This window comes from Magnolia sinica, chromosome 9 (genome assembly GCF_029962835.1).
Source record: "Magnolia sinica isolate HGM2019 chromosome 9, MsV1, whole genome shotgun sequence".
Lineage (NCBI taxonomy): Eukaryota > Viridiplantae > Streptophyta > Magnoliopsida > Magnoliales > Magnoliaceae > Magnolia > Magnolia sinica.
In genome coordinates this window covers 60036439-60058794 of record NC_080581.1, presented here as the reverse complement: position 1 = coordinate 60058794, position 22356 = coordinate 60036439, and the positions used below count along the sequence as shown (strand labels likewise).

The 22356-nt window shown below is 40.7% G+C and overlaps 1 protein-coding gene across 1 annotated transcript; it reads right to left on the bottom strand.

The window, feature by feature from the left end:
• Positions 1–1711: 1711 nt before the first annotated feature.
• LOC131255013 (probable inactive receptor kinase At2g26730) lies at positions 1712–5912 on the bottom strand. Its single transcript, XM_058255711.1, has 2 exons — positions 4272–5912; positions 1712–2289 (listed from the first exon to the last, which is right to left on the bottom strand). Exons 1-2 carry the CDS (start codon positions 5572–5574, stop codon positions 1712–1714), a joined length of 1881 nt encoding a protein of 626 aa, XP_058111694.1. The 5' UTR covers positions 5575–5912.
• Positions 5913–22356: the final 16444 nt, after the last annotated feature.

Genomic DNA, 22356 nt, shown 5'->3' with positions numbered 1-22356 from the left:
TATATATATATATATATATATAAAACAAAAGACTCAATCTGAATCGTACCCACTCGATCCGACTCAGTTTCCCTGACTGAGTCGGACTCGGTTTAGGTTTTAGGTTAGGCCAGCTAAGAATCGGTTCGGATCGAGCAGCCCTGCTAGACTTGGTCTTGAGTTGGATCGAGTTCGGGTCAAGTACTTGGCAAAACCGGATCAAGTCGAGTTGGACCTAACTTGGTCCGACTCGACTCGATGCCCACCTCTAACCATAACAATGTGGTGGAAAACTCACATCATTACACTTAACCATTGATTGGATATAGCCAGCTGTCAAACCATGGTAATCCTTTGGAATCACCACAGAGAGTTTGATTGGTGGAGTTGTGTTTACGTGGCATAGTTCCATGTGATTTATGTGTTATATCCACACCATCCATCTACTTGCGAGATCATTTTATGGAATGATACAAAAAATGAGGTAGATCCAAAGCGGAAATGAACCACACCATAGAAAGCAGTGGGGATTGAATGCCTACCTTTGAAAACTTCTTGGGGTCCACAGAATTGTCGGATCAAGTTGATATTTGTGTTTTCCCTTCATCCAGGTCTATGTAACCTTATGAACAAGTTGGATGGAAAATAAACATCCTGGTGAGCCCTAGGAAGGTTTCAAATAGTGGCAGCATTGTTCGCATTGCTTTCTGTGGTATGGTCCACTTGAGCTTTGGATCTGCCTCATTTTTGGGGTCATGCCCCAAAGTGATATTGGAAAATGGATGGACAGTGTGAATATAACACATATTGAAGAGTTTACATCTACATATATCTAACCACATTGTGTACTTTACATGCATATCCATGGTCGAAAGTGGAGCTATGAGAGTGCTATTGCATATGGTGAATACCCTGATTTACTTCCAACTGCAGTGGTAACGATATTAATCTTTACTCATTTACAGCACATTACGGCTATAATCACTAATCCAAACAAGTCCTTATGTAGTTATTTCTCATGCAATATATCTCTTGTAAGACTTGGTATTGTTTTGATCCATTTCAAGAAAAAAAAGGAAACGAAATAATCTTTTCTATTTCTTGAAGATGAAGACAAGCTCATTAGATTTTTTCCATTTAGAGTCTGTTTGAATAGAGGGAATCCTTAGGAAAAGAAAGGAAATTTTAATCATGATTTCCACCACAAGGTGATTTTATGGGTAATAAGTGGATTCCCTTTTAGGGGTTGGTTTGTTTGTTTTACAAGTGGAAATCTCAAATACATGAGACAATAGTTACCTTGTGCTTGGGAAATGGAATTATTAAAAAAGGCTAATGATTACTTGTTACAATCCATGATTTTCTTTGCACATTAGACAGGTTAAAACGTCTTGATTAACAGATTTCCTTTCTTTTCCTCATGATTCCTATGTCGTTTGATACTCATAGTTTTTCTTCATAGAGATATTGCTATAAGACAAAAACCATAGATAAACCATATACATTTCCATGCATCCAAATTTAAAATATCTCAGAAAAAAATAATTACTAGAGTGTTTATCACATGAAAAGGAACTGTCCAATTGAAATTTTTTGACAAATGATATATGACTAAAATTATGTGGAAGATGCGAGTTGACAGAAAGAAAGGAGAGAAAATTTTCTCTCCATAACAATGTTCTTGCAGGTCTCAAACCTTTATGAAATGTCTGCAAATGTCATCCATTGGTTATCATGTTTCAGAGACAATGGACCTGTCATCGTCTTCTTTAATGATGCTGATCATGTTAGCAACTTGTTGAGAGCTTGGCCTAGCCTCTGGAGAAGGATCTATGCATTTCAATGCCACCTGTAGTAAGTTCACCATCCTTTCTTCATTTGCACCTTCGGCGATCAGGGCCTTGTCGAAGACTTCAACTGTCCATTCTTCTCTTACCACCGAATGCACCCATGTAGCCAAATCGAACCCGTTAGTCTGCACCAGCTTCCCCGTCAATAACTCAAGAAGAATGACACCAAAATTGTACACATCATCCTTGAACAGACTTGGGCCGCCTGGACTGGGACAGATGGCATTATAACTGTTACCATGGTCCACTGATGAGATGGCCTTATTGTCTATCACCATCAAGCCATATTCACTGATACATGGCTCTATGCTGTTGTTAATCAAGATATTGGAGGATTTTAGGTTCCCATGAGAAATCCCATCTTCATATAGCTCTTTGTGCATGAAAGCCAAGCCCTCACCAAGGCTTGCTGCAACACTCAGTCTACTACCCCAATCAAAATTTTTTTCACTTTGGGTTCCTGTAACATGAAAGGAGAAACATCAGCAGCAAGAATTTTCACACAATAAAATTTCAATTTACTAAACTTCAAGACAAGCATGCTTCCATGCATTGATATGTAGTCCTAACTATTTGGGTTAGTTTTGCAAATCATATTTTGCTAACTGGAGTTGTTTCCTATTCCGGCTGCGTATGATGCTTGATATGCAGGCACTCATACAATGAATACTTTTCATAAATTAACTTGAATTGAACTGACTAAATTGTGGAACTCAATGTTGGCAGGTAGTTTTTTTTTTTTTTTTTTCCTTTTTTGTGTATATTTATTTATTTATATCTTTGACTGTCCAATAATTGTCCAATGCATGCATGCATTAATACTTGCAAACATATAAAGAAATCAATTAGATATCCCTTAATTGTCCTTCTTGGCCAGGTCAGATCTAGCCCATGTCATCAGTGGACCAGTTCTGTTTCATTGCCAGCACTCCACTTTACACCTTGATGTACAGTTCACAAATAAGGGATGTTTATCTGGTTGCCCCTACACAGATGGCTCACAGCAGAAAGATGACACTGAAAACACCCAATCCTAGCTGTTTAATCTGTGGCCTTCCAATGGAGAGCAAAAGTCAGAAGGGTTCAATGGTTGAGATCTAAGGAAAATGTTAGTTACTTGGATAGCTAGGATTATTCAATAGGTGTGGTTTTTTGTACCATTTGATACCTAAAGAATGGACCCCCAGATGGATGGTCTAGATTCACCAGCTGCAAAAGCTCGTGTATGGTGGAGGGGTTAAAATCATGAATGCTTAGACTGCAAATTGAAGTTCAAAGAAATTCGAAGGAATCAACTATAGACTGACTAAATACATGTGAGCATGCATACATACATTCACCATGCATTATGCAAGCATCCATAGACACATTCATAGAGGATCTTTCACCAAAGGCTTCACACAATACATTCTTTTTCTAGTTCTGACCATGTTAGCAAAATGCCATACGAAAAAATAATAATAAATAAATAAACAAAATAAAGATTCAGGGAATGGTTGCATTTAATTCAGCCTCGATCATTAAAAATCTAGACTAATTTCTATCAAGGAAACGGAAACATCATATGGATAATGAAAAGTTCAGGTTCAATACAGTTCCGAATGAGTAAAATGGAGTGAAAGAAATGGCTGTCTATACACATGTGTGTGTATATATTATATATAAATAAGGTTAAAATAGAAAAATACAATAAAATTATTAGAATTTCTTTCTTAATGTATGCAGGTAATTGAATAATGGGTTAGCATCATTCTTTGTCTTTCTTAAATTCATTTTTTCATGTAATCACCTTATAAATCAACCAATCTGTACTAGGATTTTCCATACTATTCAATCTATCAATTGATGGAAACCACCAACTCTATTTTTTAGATCGCGCCCCTAAATTCTTTTTTGAAGAAAATGTTTTTTTTTTTTTTCCCCCAACAAAAACGAGTTTGTTTAGGTTTGTTTTGTTTCGTTTTGTTTTGTTTTGTTTTGTTTTTGTTTTTGTTTTTGTTTTTGTTTTTGTTTGTTTGTTTGTTTTTTTTTTTCCTGTTAATGTGAAGTTTAAAATGGAGTTTTTCTAACTATGGTGGAACCCATGGGTCAGGAATCTGGATCATTCGACTACAACATCCCTCATTAGATGGATCTTGCCCTAGAACTCACCATGATTAGATGGTAATAACCCCAAATCTTGCGCCTTTTTCAGTTGATTATGCACAGTCTATCTTAGATTACAAATCAAAAGGTTAGAATTATCCTTCAGGATATTTTTTTTGGGCATGGTCCATCCAAGGTGAGGCCCAGCATCACACCAAAGGTCTGGATCCCTGATCTATGAGCCCAACTTTTCAGAACTGAAACCATGGACACTTGTAGGAATGCATATATGTATCTAATGTTTGATATTCTAACAGATCAATGCTTAAGAATGATAATGAGGTTTGAAGGACATACCATGGAGAAAATTGAAGAGACTTCCATTCTGCTGATATTCATAGACCACAAGCTTCTCTTGTTTTGAGCAATAAAAGGCCATGGCAGGCAGCACATTTGGATGCCTCACTTTGTCTACTTTCTCCATCCTCCTTCGGAAATCTCCGCTTGATATTGTCCAGTCCTTAATCCGCTTCACAGCCAGAGTGGTCTCATCTTCAAATGTCACTTTATATAGGCTACCGTACCTTCCTCTGCCGAGCAACTCAGCCGGAGCCTTGAGCAACTCCTCGAATGTCAAATCCCTCATCTTCGATTTTGAAAGAATGACCAAAGCTGATGACACCACACCACTTCCCGTTGATGAAGGGATTGAAAACTCAGATCTACTCCCGCCTGTCTTATAACCACTGTATTCGCTACTAGCTTTGGTTTTGCTTTCGGTTACCACCTCCTTCTTCGTTTTGCTGTTGTTGCTCTTGGATTCTCTTTTCTTCTTCCGACGGATTATCCTGTAAACAATGAAGCTGAAGAAAACAAGGGCAAGAAGAATGTATCCCAAGTACATGAGAATCCGTTCTACCGACCGACTTTTCGACCGCTGTTTCATAGGTGGAGAAGAAGGTGGGCATGCTTTAGGCAGTGGCTTTCCACACAAAGAGGGATTACCGAGCAAACTTGTATCATTGAAACGGCCATTGAGTTCTGGAACAGGGCCACTGAAATTGTTGAAAGAGACATTGAATTGCTGAAGGTTAGAGAAATCGAATGCGGGTATTTCTCCCCTGAATTGGTTGTTCTGAGCGAGGAATGTTACTAGACCAGAGATTCTTGCAAAATCTGGCAACTCTCCTGAAAAGCTGTTGCTTGAGAGAAAGAGCCGTTTTAAATTATTTAAGCGGGAGAGAGAGGGAGGGAGGCTTCCAGAGAATCTATTGTCATTGACATATAGGTGTGTCAGTTGCTTGCAGTTTGCAAGCTCGGTCGGGATCTCCCCATGGATGCTGTTGTTTTGAATGCTGAAGACGGTGAGAGAATTCAAGGTGCAGATGGAATTGGCATCGAGAATTCCATTGAAGCTAAGGCCTTCGAGTGCTACTTTCTTAATGAATGACCCAGAATTGCATGTTATCCCATTCCAGCGATCTGAGCAGGGGTCAGAAGAGGCATTCCAACCAAAATCAGGATCAATTGGATGGGTCCCATTAGAGAGACGTTGATAGAAGTTGAGGAGGGCTTGTTTTTCTGCTTCGTCTGCCGAATTTGTGGTGTGGAGGAGGAGAATGAGAGAAATGGAGAGTACCCAAATGTGGATTTCGTCCATAGATTGATGGAGGATAAGAGATTTGCTGGAACAACAGCTGGTCGTGCTTGCAAAGTGGGTTCTTTTGGGTAAGATCAAAGCTCCAACATAAGATGGTTTTTCAAATGGAAGAATGAAGGCTGATTTCCCAATGGAAGATAGAGATTTTGTGCATAAAAAATGGGTTGCAAATGGGTTTGTCTGGACGAGGTTTGATTGGAAACATGAAGAAGGGTCTGTCTTCTTCTTCTTCTTTTGTGGAAAATATCAAAGCTCCAAAATGAGATGGTTTTTCTGGAGCATAGAATCCAAATCGTCTTCAGTGAAATTGCATTGGGTATATGAAATGGGTCTTTTAGAAAAAGATGAGAGCTAGAATGAGAGATGGTTTTCTCAAAGGATGGGTTCAAATTGGGTGTTTCTATTGCTGGAGAATTAGAGAATTGCTTCTCTTGACGAAGCTATGGGGTGCAAGTCGGATTTGAAAACATGAAATGGTTCTGCAAGAACAAGATCAAACTCTCAATCAATGACGGTTTTCTCAATTGTGCGAATTCGATTTGAGAAGCTTTCATGCAGCAAAAATGGTTGGGATTGGCTCTTGATTGGATTGAAGTGATAATATGAAATGGGGTTTTTAGAAAAAGAGAAGATCCAAGATAAGATATCTTTGCTCAAATGGTGGGATTTCAAGTGGCTGATTTTTCAATGGAGGCTGAGAGCATTGATGCAAACAGAAAACGCTACGATTGGTTGTCCAATGAGTATCGTAGTGATGATTTGAAGTGGGTGTGTTAGAACAGAATGAAAAATCCAAGATGAGACGAGTTCTTTCAAATGACAGGAGGCCAATTGGCTGATTTTTCAATGAAATTTGGAATCTTTTGGCTGGATTGCCACTATTCGGGTATACTGCCAGTATGAGGTTTGAAATTTTAATGCCGGCGGGTAGAAACGGTCAGGGGAGGCTTTTCAAGACCCGAACTGGTTTTGGTGGTCCGCAAGTGTCACTTCCAAATTGTAACTCACATTCCAAATGTGTGGGTCCCATTGCTAAGCAGAACCGTAGCCTGATATTCTATTGGTCATGCTTAGAAATCTCATAGGCCAGTGATTCAAAACATCAGAATGGTCGATTTTATTTTGAAATGGTTCATTTTCGAGGACCCATTAGAGAATTTAGACGGTTCGATTTGTGAATAATTTTGTTTAATGGTCTACAAATGTTGGAGGGCACTGGATGAACGGTTCATATGCAGGGCAGATCGCAATTTGTTCAATAAAAATTGAAGCAGATCACAATTTAGGGTAATCCAGCAGGCTACCTCCGTTTTCCTTACATGATACTCGGGCAGCTTATGATTATCGATACGCAGGCGCTCTGAAATTGAAAACGTGGCTACGGACTAAATTGTGGAAACCAATGCCGGTAAGATGCATTCCCGAAATCAGACTGGATGAGTAATACTATCCTCTGATTCGTGGACGCTTGGTTGTTGAAACAGGGCCATTGAATTCTTTTCATTTATAATCGTTCAATAAATGTCCACCAATCAGATAGTCGGATAATCAATTAAGTGAAAATTTTAGTTCATAATACATATAAACAGAGTACCATAATTTGGACGGATTAATTTGAGTTAATTATATGACACATATGCAATGCCTAAGTGCGTGCGTTTCATTCATCAAACTCCGCCAGTGTATCAAAGTTTTTCTCCTGCTCATTTGCCAAACAAAAGAAACAAAAAGGGTTGCACTGCAATGTGGTTGTCGCGATTGACGAAAGAGCCCACGCGTCCTTTCCTGTTGGCATTTAATTGGAAGCGGACTGCGTACTGAGTAAACACGGTGGGCCCTGATGTAGGTGTCTTATCTACGCCGTCCATCCGTTTTTCCGGATCATTTTAGGGCATGATACGACAATTGAAGGATATCCAAAGGTCAAGTGAACCATACCACAGGAAACAGTGGGGATAATAAGGCCCAACGTTGAAACCTTTCCAGGGCCTACAGTGATGTTTGTTTGTCATCCAACATGTTCATAAGGTTATGAAACCATGGCTGAAGGGAAAAAACGTAAATGTCAGCTTCATCCAAAACTTCTGTGGCCCACATGAAGCTTTCTAACTGCAGGCGTTCAATTCACTGTTTGCTGTGGAGTGGTCCACTTCAGCTGTGGATATGCTTCGATCTCATGCCCTAAAATGAATTGCTAAAACAGATGGATGTCGTGGATAAGAAGCATTGATGGCCCCACAAAATTAACTCTGTACGCTATATAGCATACTGACTACTGAGTTACTCAGTACTAGGTCGAGCTGAACTGAGTCGAGCTGGCCTCAACTTGACCCGGTTAGCCCACTAGCAAACCTCAGCTTGAACTCGGCTCAGCTCGGTCCTTGAGCCTGATGAGCCAGATCGGCTCAGTTCGTCCGCAACTTGGGCCAGCTTGGGCCTAGTTCGAACTGAGTTTTTCTATGCGGCATTTCAACAAACACTTGGATTGCACCTTTAAAATCCCATTGTTGTAAAACAACAGCAAAAATTGTTTAGGTATTTTAGCAAATACCTTTCAAGCAACATAAAAATTTTAAAAAAAAAGAAAAAAAAAAAAGGGATATTTGTTTCATATACATACCTTCCTTGCCACCAGCCACACTTTGTTGAATCATTTCATCAAACGCTTGGTGAGCAACATCAATATCAAAGTAACCGAGTGATTCAATCCGAGTCGAGTCAAGCCGAGTTGGGCCAACTTGAACTCAGGTCGAACTCATTTTCGAGCTAAAAAAATCAGCTCAACTCGGCTTGAACTCAGCTTTGAACCGAGCCAAATCGTGCTTTTTTGAGTCGAGTCGAGCTGTCTCACTCGGTTCGTGTAGACCCCTACTCAGTAGGCAATGCTACCCATTTAATTGGACCGCTGTGGGGCCCAACGTGACGTGTGTTTGAAATCTGATCTGTCCATCATTTGATCCATCTCATTTTAGTATGCCATCCCAAGAAAAGGCCGATCCAATATTCCAGTGGGCCACACTATAAAGAACAATGGGAATAGGACGCACACCATTTTTCCTGTGTTCTACTGAAGTTCTGGATCAGGTTGATATTTGAATCATTCCTTCATCCCATGTACTCACCATTTTAACGGGTTGGATTTCATGTAAACATTACGGTGGCCCCTTGAAGCTTTCAACCGCGAGCGTCCTTATTCCCATTGTTCCATGTTATGTGGCTCATTTGAACCCTGTATCATCCTGATTTTTGGTTTAAGGTCCTAATATGATCTGGCACAGTTAATGGACTGTGTGGATTTTACATACACGTCACGGTGGCCCCCACAGATTTCTTAGTTGCCCAGTCCAACGTGTGGCTACGGAGCGCGGATTAAGTGAGACCCTGGCATCACCGAAGACGATTGGGCCCTTACCGTGGGGCCCATCTTAATGTATGTATTATGTTTTTAAGCTGTCCATCCATTTTACAAATCATTTTAGGATATTATACTAAAAATGAATCAGATTCAAATAATCAGAAGTATACAGTAAGAAATAGTGGTGATTGGCTATTAATGGGCCACAAAACTTTTGGATCAAGCTGAAATTTATATGTAACCTTAATAACAGATTGGATGGTAAATAAACACTACAAAAACATTAAAATGCGCCTTAAGAAGTTTTTAATGGTGGGAGGGTCAATCACCACTGCTTTTTATAGTATGGTCCACCTGATAATTGGATCAGCATTATTTTTGGGATAATGCTCTAAAATGATCTGGAAAAATGTATGAACGGCCTGGATACATGATGCATACATTAAGGTGAGCCCAACGGTAACCCTGCAGCAAGGGCTGCACTGTCTTGGATGGGTCCGATGTGAATGATCACACCCATGTGAGTGGTAACAATCAAACGGATGATGCAACCTTTCACCGTTCAACAACCAAAATGAGACACTTAAGTTCATTCTATCAGTGTCATTTCCGAGCCACACTCCATCCACAACGAGGGCCGAAATCTGAACGGACCAGATGGTCGTGCATATAGGCCACGGGTACGATAATCGAGTGGCACATCTTGGACACAAAGAAGACGTCGAGTATATTTTGGTCATTTACATACGCATGGGCTTTCAACAGCTGTAGGCAGGGCTCTGTGGGGCCCACCATGATGTATGGGTTTTATCCACGCCGTCCATCCATTTTTCCATATTATATTAGGATATTAGCCTACCCTAACCTAAAGATGAAGCAGATGCAATACTCAAGTAGACCACACGGTGGGAATTAAACGCCCACCCTTGAAAACTTTTTGGGAGCTGCAGAAGTTTTGGATGAAAATCACAGTGAGATTTCAACGGTGGGTGCCATCATCACCATTGCTTCCCGTAGTGTGGCCTACTTGATTTCTAGATCTGCCTTCCTTTTTTTATTAATATAGTAAAAAAAATATAATAAAATGAATTGACGGCATAGATAAAACCCATACATCATGGTGGGCCCAACATAGCCCTGCCTAGGGAAACGGATTGGCTACTCCCCCTACCACCAGCCCCATGGCTGATGGTCGGTGCTCTGTGGGCCCCACCATGATGTATGTGTTTCATCCATTCGGTTCATCCATTTTTAAAGATCAATTTAGGGCTTTGTTCCAAACATGAGAGGGATATAAATCTCAGGTGTACCACACCACATAAAAACAATAGTGATTGGATATCCACCATTAAAATCCTCCTAAGGCCCACTGTACTTGACATCCAATATGTTGATTAGGTCATACATGCCCAGATGAAGGGAAAAAAAAAATCAGCTTGATCCAAAACTTTTATGGCCCCTAAAATGTTTTTAATGGTCGACGCTCATTCAACATTGTTTCTTGTAATGTGGTCCAGTTGAGATTGAGATATACCTCTTTTTTGTCTCCCATAGTAAAATGATCTGTAAAAATAGATGGACAAAATAGATGAAACACATACATCATGGTGGGGCCCACAAAGCATCGACTACCTGCCATTGGATGGTGTCAGGGGGAGTAGCCAATCCATTTCCCTGCCTTAGATGTACTATAGTCGACGTTATGGCAGGACGTAATCGGCTTCCCAGTGGTCAAGACCCGGGTCCACCAAAACCAGATATTTGAATATGGCAAGTTGAACCGTTCCACTTGGTCATCCTTACTCTTGCTCGGGTGGTAGACTCCAAGGAGTTTCGACAACCGGTCAAGGGATCGAGTACCATAGGTAGTGAAATTCCACTAGCGTCAGTATGTTGAGGGTGTGCATGTGTTATAAAAAAAAAGTAAAAGAGAAGAAAAATAAAAATAGAACCGTTCAAACTGGCCGAAGCCACCCCGACATACGGCCGGTCGACAGACCGAGATACGACACGCCATCTGGAATGGTATGGTAAGCCGCTCAATCACTGAAACTTAAAATAAAGATGTCACCGTAGACCGGTGGGGTCCACGTACGAGAAATCAAAATAAGTATTGACTGTACTCTCTTGGCTCATTAGGAGCTTTTTTCGGAGGCTCATGAGAGCGACCTCCCCATACACACGCATGTACACGTGCCAAAATATAAAATGTGTGTAAGATCCGAGCTATGGTGAGCAACGGCATCTGTGCGGGTTGCTCTTTTTCATCTACTGAAGCGGGTTCCTTTCGGCGCGGGTTGCATACTGACACTACCAGATGTCGCTAGTGTTCGGTGCTCTGTAGGACCTGTGTCTTATCCATGCCGTCCATCATTTTTTCAAATCATTTTAAGGACATGAGGCAAAAAATGTGGCGGATCCAAATTTCACGTGGACCACTCTACAAGAAAAAATTGATGATTTAGCGCTCACCATTAAAAACTTCTTATGGTCCACTGTAATATTTATTTGCCATCCAACATGATTATTAGTTGACACGGACCTGGATGAAGTAAAAACACAATATCAGCTTAAATCAAAACTTTTGTGGCCCACCAAAAAGTTTTAAATAGTGGGCTTTCAATCACTACTGTTTCATACAGTGTGGTCCACCTGAGACCTGTATCTATCTCATTTTTGGGTTCATTCCTGAAAATGAGCTGTAAAAATTTATGGACGGCGTGGATAAAACAAATACATCATGATGAGGGAAAAGACCACCAACCAGTATAGACGTTGGTACTGGCGGGGTCAGTATGCAATCTGCGTCCGGTGGCATTGCAACGGTTGTGGAAAAAGCTCATTTCTACTGCGTGGTATACAGGGCCCACCATAACGCACGGTCTACATCCAATCCATACATAAGGTGAGCCCTTCAATTTCACCCCACCTTTAATAACTCAGCTCAATTCAAAACACAGGTGGTTCACACAACAGATAACCGTTGACATAGGAAAGTGATGCCCACCTTTAAAACTATCTTGATCATGTGTGGGTCCATCCAATCCATTCAGAAGATGCCATCCACCGTGATGAATGTATAACCCAAGAATCATATGATTACAAATCTATAAGGACCACACCATGTAATTTTAAAGGTTTTAGTCTTGCATATTGTATGGCCTACCTGAGTTTTGGAACATCCAGATATCTAGATGTGAAGGAGATAATTGAAAGACCCACATGATTGACAGATTGGATGTCATGTAAAAATCACACTGGGCCCCACAGCACGTTTTAGAATAAGCTTAACCAGCGTTGTGGAGGACATGACGAATTATTTATATGATATATCATATCACATGCACACAAATTATATCCCAACAAAGAAAATTATTTAAAGTTAAGCTGTCCAAATAGTTAGATCCACTAGAGATTGATCGTAATCCAATATTGTAACATAGTCATTAATCTAAATGGCTGATGGCTGGACAACAAATTGACGGTCTAGATGAAAACTTCAATTTCAACAAACAAACATTCATCATATAACAGGATTATCTAAACCGTCTGATTTTCTTGTAGTGTCCCATCTACAGTGGACCCCACTATTTGGTGAGTTGGAGAGTCAACATCATTCCTGCAATGATGAACGATGATGAGTCAATCGCCTTTTTTGGTAGACTCTTATCAGAGTTCACCACCGTTTTGGAAATGGTAGTGGCCCATCCACACCACATGTGGCACACATCACAGGCCATCCAGGACATCCAAACTGTTGGGCACATTGATCAAGAAATCCTAACCATCCAACTGATGGTCCCCAAACGGATGGTTATGAATAGTTTGTGAACCGAATGTAACATGGAACATGGTTATTGTTGTCTTCTGATTGTAGCTTTTTCTTTATCCTCCATTCGTATTTACGTCAATGATTGACCGGTCTGGATTGCTGCACGCTGTGCCTGTGTAAAGTTGGAGAGACACCTATCATTTTTTAAATGATGGTGAAAAGCGCCTTCTTGGTAAACTAAATGCTAATGTGTTTGCTTTGACTGGCACGCATCCCCCGAGGGCCACTGGGGTGCGAACTTGATGTATGAAGTATATCCGAACCGTCCATCCATTTGTATATATCATTTTAGATTATTAAATCAAATATAAACAATATCCAAGGCTCAAATGGACCACAAAGTTGGGAGTAAATTACTACCGTTGAAAAAATTATTGGGAGCCACAGAAATTTTGGATCAAGATGATATTTGTTTTTTCACTTCATTCAGGTGTACATGACTGTACCAACAGGTTCGATGGAAAATAAACAACACGGTGGACCTTAAAAAGGTTTTAATGGTGGGCATCTTTAGCACTGCTCTTATATGTGGTGTGGTCCACTTGAGAATTGAATCTACCTTATTTTTAGTTCCATAATCTAAAATGAAATAAAAAAAATAAAAATGGATGGACGGTGTGGACAAAATTCATAAATCACGGTGGCCTTTCAGTGGCCCTCGGAGCATCCGCCTGTCCCGAGCTCGGAACAGGCAGGGGTAGTACCTAATCCTGGGGCCGTGACATTTTAGCCCACCGAGCCAGAAATGGTGTTTGGTTCAGATTAGGCCGCTCGTATTATGTACGTGTGTTTGGATATGTCAGAACTGAATGGGGCTCGGAGGAACCAAATACCTTTGTGACTCCCAAGTACTGAAATAGGTAACACCTGATCTGTGAAAATTGGCTGTCCATCGAGCCATTAAAAAAAAAGAAAAGAAAAAAGGGTGATTATTGACAAACAGGCCATCTATCAAGCCACAAAAAAATTAAGTAATTGGAAGGAGAGATTTCAGCCTTCTAACAAGTTGTTTATTCCATAGATAAAAGGACTTTTAATTAAGCATATGATAACTTATAGTGTTCACAATAATACAATAGTATTAAAAAAAAGATGCAACGAAGTAAAAGTTAATAATTTTAATATGTCTAACGTAATTATAACTAACTGAAAAGGAAATTAAAAATAAAAATGATAACTAATGATAATTCGTTCATCATATAGTAAAATACCAAGCTCGGTAAGCAAAAAGGCCATCAGGCACGAAAACCGTGGCAAGACGGTCGTTGGAAATATTTGTTTTATAGTTAAACTTCGTTATGCGAGACAATCATAGTTCGTGAGAAATATTTATGTTCATCCCTTTGTGTCACGCCTCAGACTCGGTAACCGGACTCACAAGGAATCCGATAGCCGGTTCTGTCTGCAACAGCCTCCATAGTACCTCATTTTCAGCTCCTGAGGTAGATTCCAATCCTATGATCCCACAAGGAGGATTTTCATAGTCATATAACCATTTTCAATACGAGCATACCCAAGATCACAACAAGTATATTTGAGAATAACAAAGGTACACATCACAAAATCCACTATAAATTTGAACTTTTACAAGTACATAGCTGAAAGGAAATACATCTGATAGCAAGAGAAGGAGGAAGAAGGTCTGCAACACTGGGGGACCTCGGTTCAACTCTAATTCAAGCTCTACTGCTACGATGCTGGCCTAGGATCACCTGCATGCATCAATCGTGCATAAGCTTATAGAAGCTTAGAGGGTGGTGGAAGTGTGCGATAATAGTGCGCAGAAGAATAATAGGAGGAGAGGAAACATAATCAATGATAATATCGCTAGCCTTACTGAGCCTTATCATGAATACAATGCAATGAGTACTAGGTGCTATACCAAGGCGATGCATAAAGAGGCTTATGTAGTCGATGCAAATGCGATGCGAAGTGATGTCAGTGCTCTTATCCAAATTCACATATCAAGTACATTTTCAATCTTAAGAAAATCACCGGGGTCCAGTACACTGCTGGATGACTGTCGCTCTTCAGACCCGCACAGTCAAATGAGCGTAAGAGACCTCACTACTCGCCTGTGGACAGCCAATTACCAACAAGGCTCGTCGGCAGCGAACCCATTTACGAGCTGGTCAGACTCAACCTAGCAGTGCTTTATTACACTAGGCGGGTAAGGCCACACCCCTACCCAACCGACTACACAACAATGAGGGTCGCGGCCTATCAATATAAGGCCCTCGTGCACTCATAGTTTTCACTCAGTCACGGCATTGGGCAGATCCTTGGTACCATTGAAGTTTTAAAAATTTCACCCATGGGCATCTTATGCAACCTATATGCTCAAGTAACATTTTCGGTATCCACACATACGGCCATTCACGAATGTCCTTGTGGAGGCGAGGTCCTAATGAAGCAAGGGCGGATTATCATGAAATGCGATGCCAATACATGAGTCACAACACAGATCATGTACTAGCTTCAAGCACTCGATGTGCATAAGGGGAGAAACTCCATCCCTCTATCATGTCAACCCAATGACCACACACAATGCAATCCATTCACGCTGATGATGCATATGGGTCATAATGGTGTAAGCACACTACTTGGTGATGACGACGTGGATTATACTCCTTCTAGCCAAGGAGGGACAAGGTCTAGATACATAGACATGTACTCTTAAGGAGAGGTCTTCTAGTGGGGGACAAGTACTTTGGGGTAGCCCACAAGCTAAGAGGGTCATAAAAACTCAAGGAAGAAGCGGTCCTAATCAAGGGCCCAAGGTGGGCCTTCAACCACCTATAGGAACTTTATGGGCCTACCTTAGGGCCACTAAGGAGGATATCCAACCTCAACTGGGTCTCAAAAGGCAGCCCGATACCTACACGTATATAAACCAAAGCCCAAGGTCTAAACAAATCGTGGGCCTAGTGGGCAAACATACAAAGCCCAACCCATAAGCAATATGGTGGGCCCATAGGCAAGGTTTGGGCCCAACCATAAAGATCATAAACCCACATATTGTGGTGGACCTAATGGGCAGCTCGGTAATCCAATCATATGAGCAATATCATAACTTTATCCAAGTGAGTTGGGCCTCACAACTTGATCCTTATACAAGGTCATTTAGTCGGCAGCCAAGCGCCCAACTACTTGCACTTATGGCCCACAACCTGTCACGCCCCAAACTCGGAAACTGGGTTCATAAAATTTTCGAGCGCCGAATTCGGCGCTAACAGCCTCTGTAGAATCCCATTCTCGGCTCCCGGCACCCATTTACCAGGTTCCGATCCTAGGATTCTACAAGGAGGATTTCTAATATCAATTTGATTCATAATGAGCATAACCAAAAGCATAACCCACGAACAATAACCACAAGAACACCATCACAAAATCCACTATGATAAAAAACTTTCGAGTACAATACGTATAAAAGGGAAATACAAGATGATAATAACAGAAACTCCAAAAGCTCGACTGCATGCTCCAACTCTGACGAGGTTACGGGTACGTCCTGGCGTCACCTGCACGCATCGATCGTGCATAAGCTTATAAAAATCTTAGAGGGTGGTGTAAGTGTGTGTAATATAAGCGTGCTCAGAATGCAAAGTCAAAGTAATGGGAATCATGGTGACGAATACATGAATGCAATCAGCCGTACCAAGGCTATGCGATGCAAGATATAAATGCTATCAGCCATAACATGGCCATGCTATGCGAGATGCAATTCAAGCATGTCGATCCTCATTCAAATCCACATATCAATACAGTTCTCAGTCTGGATAATCACCGGGGTCAAGTACACTCTATGCCAGCTTATCGCCCCTATCCAGACGCACAACCGGGAGAGTGGAAGAGACTTCACTATCTGCCTGCCAATATCGGGTCTGACTCGTCGATAGCGGACCCATTCCTCAAGCTAGTCAAACTCAACCTAGAAATTTCTCCCTCACTCAAGTGGGTAAGGTCACACCCCTTTCCAACTGACCATGACACAGTGGGAGACGTGGCCTACTGGTATACGGCCCTTGCGCACCCGTGTATCCAATCGGTCTCGACGTTGGAGTCATCCTCTGGTACCATCGGGTTTAGGGATTTTCACCCAGGGACATCTATGGCGCCCTGATGCTAGAAATAGTATTTTCGGTATCCAATCCAGTCATCCACGATGTGTCTGTGGAGGCTATGGCCCTGATGTCGCTAGGGCATACCAGAATCATAACCACACAAATATAAGTACATGAATCACTCTACCAAACATGCAACAAATCCTGCGCATACTGCGCGCTCATGAAGGGCAACTCCGCATATCAGGGAGCCCATAAATAATCTGCCCGAGGGCATATGCTATGAACAGCCACTCCTCATATCAAGCATACATATGATGCGTATGATCATAAATCATGGATCTATAATAAGCATGTTATATAGTGATGGGCTCTGTGCATAATGAAGATGGGCCTAGACGGCCTACACTACCAGTATGGGCCTAACAATGGGCCCTAGGGAGAGTGACAATGCGGACATTTAACCAACATTATCCTACAATGTGAACGTCAAACCAACATTGTTCCCAGGGCATCATCATATAAACCATGGTGGAATTGTACATTGCAATGGGCTTTATGTACATCTCATTGGGCCTCGACCCATGGGCCTCCAATACGTCAAATGGGCCTCATACCATGGGTCTCATATGTATCAAAGTGGGCCTCAACAACAGGCCACAACTACACCAAGATGGGCCTAATCACATGGGCCTTATATGTATCTATATCAAAGGATCAACTGGACCATAGTCCAAATAACAGTGGTGACCATGATTTCCACCATGAAAATTCTTAAGGCCCACCGTAACATTTATTTCCTATCCAATCTAGTCGTGAGGTCACACAGACTTGGATTAAGAGGAAAACAAATTTCCTAATGATCCAAACTCTTATGACAACGAGTTTCAATGGTAGAAGCTCAATACTCACTGCCTTTTGCTGGATGGTCCACTTGATTCTAGATCCGTCTCAAGCTTTAGCTCACGCCATAAAATGAACTTTCAAAATGGTTGGGCAGCTTGGATGCAACACATGCATCATGGTAGGTCCCATAAAAGCCCACCGTCATATATACGTGTGTGTGTGTGTATATATATATATATATATATATATAATATAATATAATATAATATAATATATATATACACATGCACACACACGAGTGCACTCCCCACATGTGGGGTGGTCCCATATAGATGGACGGCATGGATGAAACATATAACTCATGGCGGGGTCCCCCTGCCGTTCAGTAGCCACATAAAATGGCTGGATGGGCTTAATTGATTTGGGCGCAGTTTTATCTTGTTGAAATGGTGCACCTCTATGTATGGGCTTAATTGATTTTTAAAAAGGGAAAAAGAAAAAAATTAATTCTATTTGTCTAACAACCTCCTTATTTCCAAATAAATAAAGATCTTTATTCTTTAATTTTTATGAGATCAGTATCGGACATAAGTCTTATCTATCACCAAAGAAGAAAAAGAAAAAAGAAAAAGAACAAAAGATATCCTGATTCTTGAAGTGGGTTTGTTTGTGCCAAACAAATTTTACTGTCCACAAATTAGATTCTTCTCCATTGTAGGTATTGTATTTAATTGTAAACTTTTGGATGATTCTTTGTTTTCTAGTAATTCAATTTAAATTCATAAAAGATCTATGATGGCGAATGGTGTCTTCTACCAAATACTGTAGTTAAGAGCGGGGTTGCAGAAGACAAGGTTTTTTTTTTTTTTTTTCTTTAAGTTGTTCAAATGTGGGTTACTGTCAGTCTGGGACAAGGTTTCCTCTCTTTACAAGCGTTGCAGAAATTTTGATTGTTACTGAGAAAGAAGAAACAATAGACATGAACAATCAGTTTCTGTGGTAAAATCATATTTATAAGCAGCTTGTATAACCAATAGTCCATTGCTTCAACTAGATGGCATTGCATGGTGATCCATTTTTGTGCTTATCTTGGAATCGGTCAATCATTTGTTAAGCTTACATGAAGATATTGATTCACAAACACAGAAATCAGTAGTAGACCGTCAAGAATCGGGGCATCAGCCAAATTAACTTCAACATACACAATCAACTCTTTAGGTTAAAAGAAGAAATAAATAAGACAGCTTCTTAAAGGTGAGGGTGTAGGCGAGGTAGTTGGACTCTTCAAGGGCCAAGGTTAAGCCTCCCGGTGAGCTAAGGCATAAGCCTAAAAAAGTTCTAAGTAAAAATTATCTAATGATCCCATATCTATATAATCCCAGTGTATCCTAATTACAGTAGGTGGATTGTATACTTTGTAGCAGACCACTCTTGCAAACCTAGGCATAATGTATCGTGTTTTAAATGGGATTTCTTTCTCATTTGTTACTCTATTAGGCAACCAATGCCCATTCAGTTGTCTGTTTGAAGGTCAAAAATCAATGAGGGCCTGTTTGGCCAGTGGTATTGAATTGTATTAAATGGGATTGCATTGCTAATCCCACCTCGGGATTGGGAATGGCATGTTTGGAAGGAGTGTGGGATGGGATTAAAATTAATTTTATAGGCTTTGGAAAATGAGCCTTGCATTGGAAAATGTGAGATGGGATTTCCAAATCCCATGATGATGAATGTCCAAGTGTAACCTAGACAGAGCAATCACATTTTTCAGCTAATGCAGTAGCAATTTTTACAAGAGATATGCTGAAGGAGACACTACAATTAGTACAAATGTATCAAGCTTAACAAATATCAAGGCAAATCTAAACCCAAAAAAGCAATGAAACAATTATACAAGAGATATGCTGAAGGAGACACTACAAGAAGCAGCTTTTCCTTTGCAACAATTTCCAAGAAACACTTTTTCCTCATTTTTTTTCCATGAAGCCAAACTGGCCCTAATAAAAAATTAGGGAGGATTGTTTTTCGCAATTCTAGCCTCAGGATTACAAAAAATCTAGATGGCCACAGGTTTTCCGGGGGGATCTATTTTTGAATCATAAGAGGGGCTGGCATGTACATGTTTCAGGAAATGTACTGCCAAATGTCCTAATTATCAGTATGGTATCATGTATCACTGAGCTCTGAAACTGATTTATCATCACCAGACATGTATAACATACTACCCCATCAGTGTCCCTTTTCTTTTTGCTAAAAAATCCCGGAAGTATCCAGTAATTTCAGAGGAACAGGGAACATTATTTTTAGCATGAATTTATCACAGATGACATTATTGAAAAAATGTTGGAAAAGGAAATATCAAAAGTTTCGGATCTACACTACAATAGGCAAAGCATGTAAAAGCACATGTCCATGATGGATCACCTTATCTGAAGCATAGTTCTTTCCAATTGCTGTATCCTGTAATATTCGAGCAGCCACCTGAAAATTAAATGTAGCAGTCGTTGCAGATATAAACATACTAGATGATGGGTAAAAGAATAGATGTGAAGGCCTACATGACAGGAAATGTGGGTCTGGGTCTCCCAGTTCAATGGTGTCCTTCCTGCACCTCTATTGCCTGTAAAAAGAAAGAGAAGACAATCAGAAAAATGCTCATGTTTTCCTTCCCATGTTGAAGGATGGTCATTCCCAAAGCTTTTCCATTTTTTGGAACTGAGAGGAGAGCAAAATGCCAGTGTTTCATTGGCCTTTCAGATGTAAGGTTGTTAGGCAGAAGTTTGGGATGGCATGGGTAACAGAAACGGTACTAAGAAAGTTCCTTGTCTACCTGTTTCTGCCCCAAATCAATATTCATGCCACTGCAGCAACATAAATGTAAATGGGCTTTATGTCTCAAGAACAACCATGAGTGCGTGGATAAACCAAAATTATTTACATAAACCGATCTGACCATCACATAGGAGCAAAATTCCTATGATCTAGACTATCCTAACCATTCATCTCCTGCCCAAAGAAGTTACAGGAAGCAGTAAAACAAACAAACAAACAAACAAAGCATTGCAGATTTTTTAAGCCCCTGGCCCGTCACCATCATCAATAGGAGTCCATATCAATAGCATCACTCACAAACCACAAAATGAGATGATATAGATGGCTTATTAACTTGAAAGTACACAGGATGGTTCCTATTTATGTAAGATGGAAATAATAAATCTGTTTTCAGATAGAACTGTAGCCGAGTCCATCTCATGGTTAAAGAATCCAAACCACTGATATGATGGGCCTTGCTGTGGATGACCCCTGAGCTGAAAATCACTCACTCGGGGAATTCTTTCCAACAAATAGATGGTTTTAGGAAAGAAAATCAGAAATGGTTCACATTCAACTGAAAGAACAGCTAGGATCTTCCAATTCGAGGAATCATTGGTGGATGGACTATCCGCAGTGAGACCTATCCCATTAACCATAGTACCACTCAACCATAACACAGATCAAGAGACAGATCCCTGCCATGACGTGCCAGAGCCCTGTCCTATACAGTAATGCCTATTAATCTTGATTTTCAACTAAAAAATAGTGCTAGATCCAATGCAGAAAACAGAAAAATTAGGGCAGAGATGGGAAAGTCACCTACTTATGATGGAATCAAAGGAAGATCAAGATCTCACAGAAAGCGAGCTAATTGAGCTAGGGTTTTTTAATTTTATTTTATTTTACCAACTCCTCCGATCTCCGCCGTGGAGATGAAGGAACGATAGTGGAGAGAGGATTTGTGTGAAAGAGGAAGGCTACTAGGGAGAATATTCGTGTGAGAAAGGATTCGTCTATATTCATTTATATAGTAACACTTGAAACTTCAAAGAGTGAGGGGAGAGCGAGCAGAGAGGGAGAGGTAGAGGGAGAAGGAAAGGGAGAGCGTGCAAGAGGGAGAAGGCCGGAGAGGCAGAGAGAGGGAGGGAGAGGGAGAGGGAGAACACACGAGAGTGAGAGGGAGAGGGAGAGAGAGGGAGAAGGAGAGCGTGCAAGAGGGAGAGGGAGAGGGAGAGGGAAGGAGAGCGAGAGGGAGTGGAGAGGGAGAGATGGCGCAAATGGCTAGGGTTTTTTTTTTTTTTTTTCAATATAAAGGGACCCTTTGCCTGCAGTCGTTAAAACTGGCCGCAGGCAAAGGGTAAGCCCATCGGTCGGCTAAGCCCTATTTTGTTGTAGTATTGGTTGAGTGAGGTTGGACATCGAGTCGACTCAAGTTTTGAGTTTCCATCCATGTGGATGATTGAAGGTCTCTGTTGACTCTTTTACCCTTACACAAATAACTTAAATTGAACTTTGCTATAGCCAAACGGCCAAACAAGCAGCATATCATGCAAAATGTAGATTTAATACAGCAAGCAAAAGTAATTGCCGATAAACAAAAACGAAGAGAACTCAATCATGAAGACAACATGTACGGACCAATTTTCAATATCTTGTAATATAAGAAGGTTTTGTAATTTATGCGTCCAAGGACACTATGGACATGAACAACGTAAAATCAAATCACATATAACGTTTATTTATTTATTTTTTGCATGGGGCCTATCTGATTAGAAATATGAGAAGAGACTGACGGACGGTTCCAATCTTGCACACACGTGGCAAGTAACAGTTTCGACGTGCAGTTGAGAGCGTATACTTAGCATCTATGG